The 13,005-nt window shown below is 49.5% G+C and overlaps 1 protein-coding gene across 1 annotated transcript; it reads left to right on the forward strand.

The window, feature by feature from the left end:
• The first annotated feature begins 7,383 nt into the window (after nucleotides 1–7,383).
• NEUROG2 (neurogenin 2) lies at nucleotides 7,384–8,196 on the forward strand. Its single transcript, XM_052642346.1, has one exon. It carries the CDS (start codon nucleotides 7,384–7,386, stop codon nucleotides 8,194–8,196), a length of 813 nt encoding a protein of 270 aa, XP_052498306.1.
• Nucleotides 8,197–13,005: the final 4,809 nt, after the last annotated feature.

The following is a 13,005-nucleotide window of genomic DNA, read 5'->3' on the forward strand; positions in this document are numbered from 1 at the left end:
AAAGCGATGCCGGCCACTGCACGGGCGCGCGGCTAAGACCCGCGGGCCGCAGCTGCCGGTTCGTTTGCTATGCGGATTCCGCGCCTCGCGGAGGGAATGAAACTGGGGGGGAAAGAAAAGATGAATTAATCAGGTGCTAGGGTCGACCCCAAATGGTTTGTGTCCTAAAGCATCCTTTTGGATCCATGAAAATAAAACGTAGCCTGGCTCTCTTCCGACACTGTATTACATTACAGTCTTATTGTCTACCTAACACGGTTTTCTGACATGTGTTAACTTTTTCATTTTTTGTCTACCGATTTGAATGTAAGCTCTATGGGGGTAGGAATGGTGTCTATTTTGTGCAGGCGTTGTTCCCAGGGCTTGGTGCCGTGCTTGGCTCACACTGGTTGCCAGTGTATGTATAAGGGAGGGATGACTGAATGAGTGCGTTAAGGTAGAAAGATGATATTGTCCAAAGGAACAAATTAAAGAACTTTCTCTGCTTAGGATTCGAATGTATTCATCCCAATCTGACCCTTTTAATTTATATCATCAACAAACAATAATTTCCAGAAGAGAATTCAGTGTTTGGGGAGGGTATGTTTTTCCTTAGTGGAGAGAGGAGAGGGAAAATCAGCTTTCAGATCTTTTTTCCATTGCTTTGAATGAGTTTTGTGTTTTTCAGGTTTGGGACTGTCCCGCGAGAGAGCAGGCTGCCAAATTTCCTTTCTCTCTGTCTAACTCCTTACACAAACCCCAAAGAGTTCTTTCACCAAATCATTAAATTCTACAGAGGTGGTCAAGCTCGCACTGCTTTTCATGAAACGGAGAAAGAAAAGGGTCCTTGAAGTTTAGAAGATGCCCAAGGAAAACTCCTTGAATGACATCAAAAGAATGAGTTTCCATAGCTGTTGAAGCACGAGGGCCATGTATCCGCACAAAGAGGGACCGGGGCACCGGGACGGGCTCACAGCTCTGTCCCAGGACAATTGGGTCACTGAAATAGGGAATTAATTACCATTGGAGAGTGGGCAGCCCATTCACCACTGGCTGAGTTTTATTAAACGCCAATATAAATAACAAAACAACTCTTGTGGCTGCACTATTCCTACACGCCAAAGGAAGGATTATGCCGGGGATTAACATCTTAAAGTCTATGAGACTTTCTGACTCAAGGCTCGGAGCTGGTAATCGTGTTTGTCTCCTGGTTCAGCGATTAGTGCTCTCTTTCTTGCACTTTCCCCTGGATAGCCAATGTCCCTTTTTGCAGGCACAGAGGGGTGAGGGGGGCTTCTCTCCCTAGTGGGCCCCCAGCCCCCCATTCAAGCGCCGGCTGTTCTTTTCCCCTTACCTGAGGAAAACAATCAGAAAGCTGGCGGAGACTGGTCAAATCTCCTACAGCGACTTCTTTCCTTCGTGGGAAAGAAGAGGAGTGCTCGGGCAGCGGGTCGCCTACCGAGTGCAGAGAAGCCTGCCGGGTGCTGCCTCTCCGGAGCTGGTGGGAAGAGGGTAGAGAGGGCGCAAAAGCAAGGGAGCCTTTCAGCACCTGCCGGGGGGATTTCAACACCGTCAAGAAGACCCCGTGCGTCAAGCCGGATTTCCTGAATGGTTGGCTTGGGGCGCCAAAGCACATTATACGGGTTTAGGGCAAGGGAATAAGGGTCCCGAGAGAGGGGGATTACGACCTCCTCTGCCTTGCACCTCCTCTTGTAGATTCTCCTGGCCGATCCCCAAATACGGAAGGGGGTGGGGCTGGCGCACTGAAGCTGCCGCGCACCATCCTAGCTCCGACCTCTGCAGGACTAGAGTGACGAACCCTCCCCCACAGGACCCGAGGGAGAGATCCAGGATGAGACAGAATTCCGCACAGGGGTCCAGTAAGAAGTCGGGGAGGGAGGGGGTGATGAGTTTACACTGTTATTGTTCTTGACCTCCTTGCCTCCACAGAAGGGGACCCCAAAAATATCCGAGCCCACTCTGCCTCCCAGCGCTTCACCATCTGCTCATCACTAGTAATGAACTTTGGCATGGCGAAGAGCCCTCCGCGGGGAAGGGCGGGGGGATACAGAGGGGGCTAATCATTTCCACTCGGTCTTCAACCACTCTGGAAACCGGAGTGTTTCTAGTCCCCAGCAAATAACTAAAGCTATTCAGGATTGACTAACTTTTTCTTTCCATCTTTCCGCCTTTCGGAGAGCTAACCGGGTGGATTAGGATTCAGGCTACAAAGCCATGCTTGGCAGACGCATCATGTAGTCCTTTTTAGCAGAGCAGAGCCCCTCCCTTTCCTTGCAGGCAGGACAGTTGGTTTACTGTGAACTGGGGGACGGGCTGGCTGGGGAGGCAACTTTTGCTTTTTCTGGGAAAAGGACCTATCTTCACACCCATCCCTCCCCCCCCTCCCATTCACCTGCAGCAGCAAAAGTATGGTGGGGTGACCATTTGTCCTCTTTGGCCACTTGTGAGGTCGAAGTGTGGATGGGATGTGTGGATAGGCCCCACAGCAACACCTACCCTAAACTTTAGGGCTCTTGGGTCGTCTCAAAGTTCAAGCTTCTTAAAAACAACAAAGCCTTTCTAAAGGTCTCCACCCCCCTCGCTGCTCCCCTTACTTCACTTTTCTCTCCCTACACATTCTCGGGCCTCCTTTCTTTTTAAGGCTTGGGGATGAGTTTAAATCACTGGGCTCCCATTTCTTGATAACTGCCTGCTTTGAGCTTTTGTTCTCTTAAAGTAGGGATTGCACACAGAAAGAGGGGCTGAAGATGAACAGTTTGACCCTTTAGGACAGTTCACGCAATGGACAGGAGCGGCCCTCGGTCACCAAATTCACTGACGCTATTCACGCGCTCCCCTCCCCCTTCGCATAACATTTCAGCCTCGTTTCATCTGGACAATCTTTTAGACCACACAAGTGCCTCTTGAATTTATTTAAGTTAAAAGAGTGCTAGAAGGGTCCAGCTAAGGATATCTGGCACTAGCCGCGTCTTTGGAAATCTGAGTACAAATAGAAATTGCTTTCTTTCAGCAAAACCAAGCAAAATGTGGAACAAATAAAATTTTGCGACTGAGTGTGAATGGCTGGCTTCTGAACTGCACTTGTGTGTTAATAGTTCTTGATGTTCTTTTCTTTTAAAAAACAATACTCTTCATAGTAGGAAATATTTCCGGATATATTATGAACAGTGATGCTTTTCTTGAAGGCTACAAAGCAAAAACAGAACCAAAATTCTTAAAATTCCAAGATAATGTTATTGTTTAGTCACTCAGTCGTGTCCAACTCTTTGCAGCCCCATGGACTGTAGCCCATCAGACTCCTCTGTCCATGGGATTTCTCAGGCAAGAATACTGGAGTGAGCTGCCATTTTCTTTGCCAGGGAATCTTGCCACCCCAGGGATTGAACCCAGGTCTCCTGCATTTCAGGCAGACTTTTTTTTAACTACCGAGCCACCAGGGAAACTGGAAGATAATATAGAGGGTGATTTAAAAAAAAAAAGTGTACTTTTGCGCAGTAATCTAACACAAAGCACTCACTGCATATAGCCAACAAATTCCTTACTTTAAAAATAGTTACATAAAAAAAAAAGTTACATAAACTCCATGATAGCTTTATGGCTACATAGATTAGAGATTGATTTCTGTCATTTGAATATGTACACAAGCTTATGTTTCTTTGCATACTTTTTCCTTTTGGAAAGAATCTCCTTTCCTGGAAATTTCTAGAATCAGAAATGTGTGATTTATCCTAATAATATTTTACTATTACTAAATATCTGCACAGGATACTCTTAAATATTCATTATTAACTTCTTACAGACAGTATAGAAAGTTTGGGTTTTGACAAAGAACAGCATGTACCCTTTCAGTGCATCATAAAAACATAAAATCTTGGAAGAACATAAAAACTGAGGGATCAGACACCCAAACAGTCTTAAAAATCATCTAAAGAAATCCATTTACTGCTAGTTTCACTAAAACCAGCTTGATCTTGGTGTTTGTTTGGAGTTATACAAAATTCGTCAGGTTTTCATTTAATCCTCCGCTTAATTGGATTCTGATTCTGTTTTCCCCCTAATATATTTTATCATCAAATCAACCCAGCACTTCCTAGCCAGACCAAAAATTTAAAGACCTATCTAAAGAAGTATGTTTCTACTGATACTAAAGTAAACTTTCCTTTGTTTCTATTACATTAACCTATTGGCTTGTCTTTCTTTGCAGGCCACTCCTGCCATGATGTATAGGTATGTAAAAGCTGACACTCCATAATATCTCCCATCATTCCAGTATTTGTTTTTAGCAGCTGTTGATCATTTCCTCAGAATCTAGCTTTCTCATTCTATTTCTTTCAAAATTAATACAAAAATCCTGCATCTGCTCCCATGTGTTCCTTCATTTTTGACTAGACAAGACAGTAGAGAGTTTTCTTTTAGGGGGACTGTAAAGAATATTTACTTATTTGGCCTCAGTGATCATATCCTATAAAATAATGCTAATGTGTGTATCAACCATGGTAAGCACTTTTGGTATCTTTCACTACTGATGCATCTTTTTCTTGAACAAACTCTTTTATGAAGTTCTTATTCTGCGGGTTCATGATACATAGAGAGACACCCAAAGAAGGGTGAGACAGGCAGACGCTGTGTTCTGAAGAGACTAAACATTTCCCTTTTTTCTTGTTTAATGTCTGCACTTCTACCATGTGAAATTAAGCTGTTCTAGAAGAACTGAGGAGGAAACTAGGGAAATAATGCTATTATGTTTAGGGAATTTGTTTTTAAAGCGGGGGTTGGGGGAAGAGATTCAAAGCACAAGTATCAACCAGCAAGGTGAAAATTGTGGCAATTATTTCAAGACAAAGAAGCCTGAGGTTGGATAGCTGCAGCGGGTAGCAGTCCCTTTCATGAGATTCTAATTTTCATTTTCTTTACTTTATGGCTTCCGAGCCTGCTCATTATCTCCCTGAAGGAAACATTAAACAAATTAAAACCCTGCCCGAACACTTTCATCGACCCTTTCTCTGAAATACAGCTTGTTTCCAATTCCTACAATCCAAATGAGACCGAGACCACAGACAACATTCTTTTTCTCTCACCACTTCTCAAATCTTAACATTCCTATTGAGCCTTGCTGAAACTTAATCTGCAAAAGAAACTCCTCTGCAATCTACTGGAGTCCAGATCCATTCCGCTCCCCATGCACCATCTAACACTCGGCCCAGCACACACTTCTGGGTGCTGTGGTTCTAAGAAGTCAGCCACTTCGACAAGAGGGTGGGCGTGAGGAAGGGGGGGGGGGGGAGGAGGAGGAGGGAGGGAGGGAGGGATGGCTGTTGAGCAATTCAGAACAAGTTCCCTCCGAGGTCCAGTAGCCTTCCAGCTCTTTTTTCCTATTGAAAAGCCGGGAGAATCGGGAGGACGGGCCCCATGTCCCTACAACGCCCCCCAGCGCGGAGCAGAGGTCATGGAAATGTCAACGCAGCCCATTCGCCCCGCCGAGCTACAAGTTGGCCGCTCCTCCCGCTGCCACCTATGCAGGAAGCCCTTTGCGGTCCCGCCCCACCATAAACAGGGGTTAGCCCGAACGCCCGCCACCCTTCCCCGAAAACCAAAAACCTGTACGGTGCTGTGTGTCACACGTAAAATGAGGAGGCCCCTTTTAGCTCTAATAAGTCAGTGTTTTTAGTTTCACCTCCTCTAAAAGTCCATCAGCTGCTTCTCTACTCGATCTCCCTATCAGGAGACGCCTCTATGAATCCTCCCACATCCTCTCTCTTCACCCTTCCACGTCAGTCTTTCTGGAACCTAACCATGCTTGCCCGCCAAGTGACCACAGCTCGCCATCCATACCCTATGCCTCCTTTAGCCAAACGAAAGCGTTTTGAAATACTTTACTATCTGAAACCGTTCCTAAGAAGCTTTGCCAAGAGACGTCCGGCTGCAGCAGAGGGCTTACTACTTCTCCCGGGATTCTGACCCCTATTAACTAATTTCTAGGATCCCGACGTCCGGGAGCTCAGAGGCCAGACAGCGCCGGATGCCTTGCGGTGCGTGCGCGTGCGCGTCGGGACGGGGGTGGGGTGCGGCCGCGAGGACTGGAACCCGGGCGGTCGCCTTGGTCTCCCCACCCGCCCCCAGCGCCCCGGCCCCTAATGAGCCGCTGAAAGGGAGCGGGCTCCTGTGCGCGTGGCTCGCAGGCCTCCCGGAGTCCGGGGCGCCCTGATTGGCCAGCTGCGCCTCGCGACCTCCATTCATTAATAAATTAGCGGCACGCTCCAGCCGAGCGCGAGCCACCAATCACAATGGGCAGCGACGGCGACAACAGCCGCAGCTTGAGCCGATGCCGCCGCTCCAGCAGTCCGACCGCAGCCTCGAGCTCCAACGGGAGCTTTAGAACCGTGTTATGCTGATTAGATAAAGGGGGGAAAGAGAGGCGGGGGGCGATGGAAAGAGGAGGATGGATGGATGGCAGGGCCACGGGAGGGGGGGAAGTGGGTGAAGAAAGAAAGAAATGAATGATGATAATGTGATGAAAAGAGTAAGCCGGGTAGGGAAAAGCGGGGGAGAAGGGGGGCCAGCACAGGGGAGGGGAGGAGAAAGCTGCGGCTGAGGGCTGGGGGTGGGGGGGAGGTGGGGGCCCCGGGGGCAGATCTGATTGTTTTCTTGGTGGTATATAAGGGGTTTTAAGGAGAGTCGTGTGCCAGACACGCAGCCACTGAACCACAAGCAGCTTCGCTTTAACTGGAGTGCCTGGGAGTCGCGTGCCAGGAGCCGCGCGTCCAGGGACTGACTGACAAGACAGACACGCACCACCACCACAACACACGAGACCCGGGCGGGTCGCCGAGGCCGCCGGGGCTCTTGGCAAAGTCGCCGGTCAGAGAGGTCCCCCGCGGAGCCGCGCCGCAGCAGCGCCAGGCCCGGTGCCTCCAAGCCGGCAGAAGGAGCAGCGCTGAGCTCCCGGCTGCGCGGAGAATCGCAGCACGCGCCAAAGAGCGACGCCGAGGCACGTTTAGAGAGAGAACCAAGTAAGTACCCGCGCTGCGGCTTCCAGCTTAGGGGAGTTTCCCGCACGGCGTCCCACCGCATCCGAACGCCCTTCGCTCGCTACCAATCTTTTGTCGCGGGGTCGCAGTCCCTTCCCGGGAGAGAACCCAGCTGTCAGGGCGTGTCAGAGTTCGGAACCCAGTTGGCTGGCGACAGGGTCACAACAAGGGGCGCCCGCGAGCTGGGAGAACACGGGCAGGGTTTCCTCCCCAATTTACTTTCCTCCTTGGCGCGATTCCGAGCGGGTCTTCTCGGGCGCGCAGCAGTTAAGTCCCGATAACACTGACAGCTTACCTCTGCTGCTATATGCACACCCCATTTGGTTCTTTCTCCCTCTCTGCTCTCTTCTGCAGGATGTTCGTCAAATCCGAGACCTTGGAGTTAAAGGAGGAGGAGGACGTGCTGGTGCTGCTTGGCTCGGCCTCCCCCGCCTCGGCGGCTCTGACCCCTGTCTCTTCCAGCGCTGACGAGGAGGAAGAGGAGGAGCTGGGCGCGGCGGGCGGAGCGCGCCGGCAGCTTGGGGCAGAGGCCGGGCCCGCGGCGCTGGGCGGCTCGCCGGGAGGAGCCGAGGGCTGCCGGCCGGCGCGGCTGCTGGGTGTGGTGCATGAGTGCAAGCGGCGCCCTCCGAGGGCAAGGGCTGTTTCTCGCGGCGCCAAGACGGCCGAGACCGTGCAGCGCATCAAGAAGACCCGTAGACTGAAGGCCAACAACCGCGAGCGCAACCGCATGCACAATCTCAACGCGGCGCTGGACGCGCTGCGCGAGGTGCTCCCCACATTCCCAGAGGACGCCAAGCTCACCAAGATCGAGACCCTGCGTTTCGCTCACAACTACATATGGGCGCTCACCGAGACCCTGCGCCTGGCTGACCACTGTGGGGGCGGCGGCCTGCCCGGGGCGCTCTTCTCGGAGGCAGTCATGCTGAGCCCGGGAGGCACTAGCGCCGCCTTGAGCAACAGCGCAGACAGCCCTTCGCCCGCCTCCACGTGGAGCTGCACAAACAGCCCCGCGGAGTCTTCCTCGGCGTCCTCCAACTCCACCTCCCCCTACAGCTGCACTTTATCTCCCGCCAGCCCGGAGGGTTCAGACATGGACTATTGGCAGCCCCCACCTCCAGACAAGCACCGCTACGCACCTCACCTCCCCATAGTCAGAGACTGTATCTAGAACTGCCATCTCTGCTACCCACGCCAGGCCTTAGTGGGTACCCTTGCCCCCGATCAAGCCCTCCACCCACCCCCCTCCTGCCCCCCGCTTTCCATGCCCGGGAAACCGTCTCACTACTCAGAGCATGTGTAGCCGTTCTGATTACTCGGTTATTTGTTGCCTTCCTTGGCTAAGGGCTTCCTTAGTTCAGCCGGGCTCTCTAATTTATTGGTGTGATGGAGCTTATTGTCAAAGAGGATTGTAGAGTTTGGGGCGGGGAGGGGGGAGGCACTTAAGGTAAAAAGATGCTGGGAAGAGAGAAAGGTGACACGTCTAAAGAGTTTGTAGGGCGGACTGACGCTCCTGCCCTCTCGGTGCGATTCATGTGAATCTCCCAGGGGGAACGCAACCGGTTCCTGTGATCTCTTCACCTTTGCTTCTACATAGAGATGTTAATGTCGAGTAGAAAGAAATGTGTTTTAGCATCTGAATGATTTTACCGGTAATAATATTATCCACAGATTTGCAATGGCTGGCATCTGCCTTATTCCCAGTGCTGCCTGCGGGCTGTGGGAATTTCACCTGTCAAACCAAACTTTCTCTCTCTGATGTGCACTTTGTTCTGTTTCCCAGATTCGTCACAATGCCTATTGTCCCGCTCTTCTCTTTCCTTTTTCTTCTCCATTTTGCCATCTGTCTCTTATGATTTATAAGGGGGAAAAAGTTGTTTTGTTAGAGGGCCAGGTTAGAAGTCATTGTATAATTTGTAGGCTTTGTAATGATTGAATGCAAGCGTGGAAATTTAGGCTGAACTCTCTATCAAAAGGAAAAATGTGGAGGAAAACGGAAAAATCAGGAGGGAGGATTGCTTCATGAATTATTTATCTCGACCTTTTAGGGGAGAAGAAACTCCCCCGTTCTTTCAAGAGATTAAAAATAAATCAACAGACTGAAAACCTAAGCAGACACGGAGCATTATCAGGATCAGCCACACACGTGTTTCCTTCTATTTATTATAAAGAAAAATTTCATGGGAAAAGTATGTATTTTTTGTATATTCTACAGAGTTTATTCTAGTATGTATTTACGTCTTGAAAGAACAAGAAAATTGTTCTTGTGATTAAACTATAAATAAAGTATCTAATTTTCATAATTTTTGTGTGTTTCATTATTACTTTCCTGTTTAGGTGGCTTTTAGAAGAATAAGTTGCACTTTTTTCTTAACTCCCTGTATCAAATTGAGTAGAGTACCTGTTTGTTTCTGTCAATGTTTGTGTGTAGATTTCATTGACACAAGAATTCATTGACATAAGGTCTAAGCAATCACAGGAAGCTGAATTATATTCAAGACACTAACACTGATATAAAAGTTAACTCTCCATACAAATAAAAGCTTGGTTTTTAAGAAATCAATTTCTGAGCAAACAAGATTATTTTTTAAAAAAGTTTTGGTTTTGGGAATTTATAATTAAGTAATGATGAGCACCAAAGTTCAGAAACTTTTCTTTTAAAAAATAGTGGAGTTGAACTATCTTGACGGAGTGTGTAGAAATTTGGTTCTTACACTTCACTTCTTTGAGCTTCAGTTATCATCTGTAAACAAAAGGGACTGGACAGTGATCTCTAACATTGTGACATAACTGAGAGTTTATGAATTCATTATTGGAAGCTGATTTCATGTTAGCCAATTCAGTCTTTGTTAAAGCAGTTTACATAGTCAAAACATCTTCAGAGAGAAAGCAAAAATGGTTTCCTAATCACCAGGATACATAACTCTGTAACTTGCAGCTCAGTCTCCAAAGCAGAAATCAATGCTCTCTGACTGGCCTTGGGTCAAAGATGATCAAGTGAAGGCTGACCACTTTAGAGGAGGGTGACCAAGACTTCACTAGCCAAAAAAAAAAAAAAAAAATCATGCCAGCAAAGAAATGTTGGTTGTTCATAGTTCCCCCCACCCTCATGAATTTCATATCTGCTTCCGGTTTAAACAAATCCTCCACTACTCTGCATAAACCAATGATCATTCTAAAATGTCCTAACTACTCCTCCTCTCTGTTCATGTAGAAATATTGTGTTTAATAACTGAATAGCTATTTTTAATAAAAGGAAGAACCAACCCAGGATTTGTTTGGTTTTCATCTCTGGATGTAAGAGAGACTTGTTGGAAAACCCCTTATAGTTTCAAGATTTTATTATTCGTAACCACTCTTGATTATCTAATAAGGAGAAAGAGATATTTCTCCTACACTTTTATGTTTCTAGTGTTTAAAAAGCCAAGCAATTGTAGTATGCGAATTCTAAAACATCACAGTTTTAAAGCCAAATCACTGTTCTTTTAGTGATGATGATGGTTGTGAGAAGACTTCTTTTGGAAACTTGCCAAGAAACAGGTTCCTGACACAGGTCTGGGGAGGCAACTCTTTAGGTGCAGGTACTCAGGAAAACTCAACTGGAGGGGGAAGGGGGGATGGGAATCCTATAACTAGGTGGTGACCCTAATGGCTTATTTGGAGAGGCATGGATCGAGAGAGGGTTCAATTGATTTGGTTTGATTAATGGTAATACAGCTAATGACTTTACCTGCGACCCAGTTGAATCTAGCAGTCGCCTCTGCACAGCTACTCCAGGGCCAGAGTCTCGTTCAGCCAGAGTTTGCAGGTCCTCTTACACATGAGAAGCACCTGATATATGGTAGGAATTCTGTCTACCACCTGTGATCTACACTCAGGCTTTTCCTTCTCTATCTACAACACACCTTATTTTACACTGCTGCTGTTACTTAGTCACTTCAGTCGTATCCGACTCTGTGCGACCCCATGGACTGTCCCCCACCAGGCTCCTCCATCTATGCGATTCTCCAAGGAAGAGTGCTGGAGTGGGTTGCCATTCCCTTCTCCAGGGGATCTTCCCAACCCAGGGATCGAACCCGGGTCTCCTGCATTGCAGGAGGATTCTTAACCACTGAGCCACCAGGGAAGCCCTATTTTAATAGGTGCAATTATTCTTTATGGCGTCTGATCACTTTTAGCGATTAAGAACGTTCTTTCTGCCTCACTTCGCACTAGGAGTTTTCCTTCCCAACCCACCGCAAGCTCCACAGCCTGTGGGTTGAGGCCCAGCCGTCCTCTTCTCTCCCCTGTAAGAATGAGAATTACAGGTCTCAGCTTCAGCAGAAGGGAATATAGTCGCTCCTCGATTTAATCCATTCCTTCCTCCCCCATTGTGCCTGCCCTGTGACCAGCTTGGTTTGTCTGCACCAAGTAGGTTCCTGGGCAAGCTAAGCCAAGCCATTCTATTTCTGGAGCCCTCTGCTGAGAGCCGCTACAAGCAAGACCATGCAAATGTTCTGATGAAGTCCCACACCGCTACAGTTGCCAGATCTTCCCAGCGCCAGCGGCGCGTTTACCTAAGCGCGGAGAAGTGTGAGGGTTGGTCCTGCCCCGGGTGGATCGTCGCTTTGGCGCCGTCAGACTTCAGGCATTGATTGTATTTACTTGTTCTGAAGTGCCCAGGACTTAAGATTGGTTTTCCTTCACCAGATTTAAAATACATTCATCTGTGGGCGAACAAGGAGGAAAAGAAGCAACAGAGGTCCGCCAGGCGAAGCGGGAGCCAGAGGAGTACCCGGGCGCCCCTGGGCAGGAGCCGGGTGGGCGCCGTTTCAGGAAGAGCCCCGAGGGCCCAGTGGAGGTGAGGGCGTCGGAAGGCCCCGGACGGCCTTGGCCGGGAAGCAGCAAGGGTCCCGTTACCCGCACAGGATATCTAGGCCCAAGGCCCGCTTCTGCCGCGCCCACCCTCCGGTCTGGGTCGCCTGGGCTCCGGGCTGCGGCAAGGTCGGGTTTGCTGGAGAGACTGGAAGTTGAGGTTCGCTGCCGCCCACCGCGTGCGCCCCCTGCACCGCACAGCCTTGGGCCTGTTGTGACTTCTGGGCATCGACACCTGGAACCCGTTAAAAGCGCCTCCTCCTCACGTCCGGCCTCGGTCTTTCCCCACCCTCAGGCTCTCCGGGCCCGGGCGAGCTTTGAATGTATTAATTAAATAAAGCAGGCAGCCCTTGAATCGCGCCAATGCAGGGCGCTCCCGGGAGCGTGAAAGTCCTGGCCTCCGAATCCGCCAAAGAAAATGTGTGAAAAGAGAATTAGTGAAATTAGGTTAGACCAATAAAACGTGAGGGCGCCAGCATCCCCCCATTCCCTCTCCCCTAGCCTGGGGCTAGAAGGGCTATCTAGTCTGATCTATTGTTTCCCGCCCTGGCAGGGGGTTCATTGTTTGATAAATAATTCCCCCTCCATTTTATTCTTAAAAAAAAAAAGGGTATTTGCATAATCACTGCTTTGATGTGGCCAGAAATCGGAGGCTTGGTCTCCCCAAGTCTGCTATTGGTAGCGAGGCAACCAAGCTCGGTCCAGATCTTTCACTTCACTGACAGTGTGCGGCAGACTCTCAGAAACGGCTGCCTTTTCAAAAAGGATCCACTTTAATGATTAAACCTAAGGAATGTCCGAAAGGGGGGGGGCAAGGAGGAAGGACGAGGGTTCTCACCTCCCTCCACCTCTCTCTGTCCTTCAGGGTTCTTTGTCCCCAGCAGTTTCTTTTTCCAAAACCCTTGGGCGGGGGGGGGCGGGTGTTGCCCCTCCCTTGAGGCTTCTCCACGTGGCTCGCCGTGGGCACCCGCAGGGGTCCACCCCGCGCCGAGGAGGGGCGAGGTCCGCAGGGCGGTCCTCCTCGCCCCTCACCCGTTTTTCTTTTCCCAGTTTGGTTTACCCAGCACTGTCCTCCTCTCGCTCCCGCTTCGCCTGGCGGCCCACCTCTGCTTCTTCTTTTCCTTCT

Source organism: Budorcas taxicolor, chromosome 6 (genome assembly GCF_023091745.1).
Source record: "Budorcas taxicolor isolate Tak-1 chromosome 6, Takin1.1, whole genome shotgun sequence".
NCBI lineage: Eukaryota > Metazoa > Chordata > Mammalia > Artiodactyla > Bovidae > Budorcas > Budorcas taxicolor.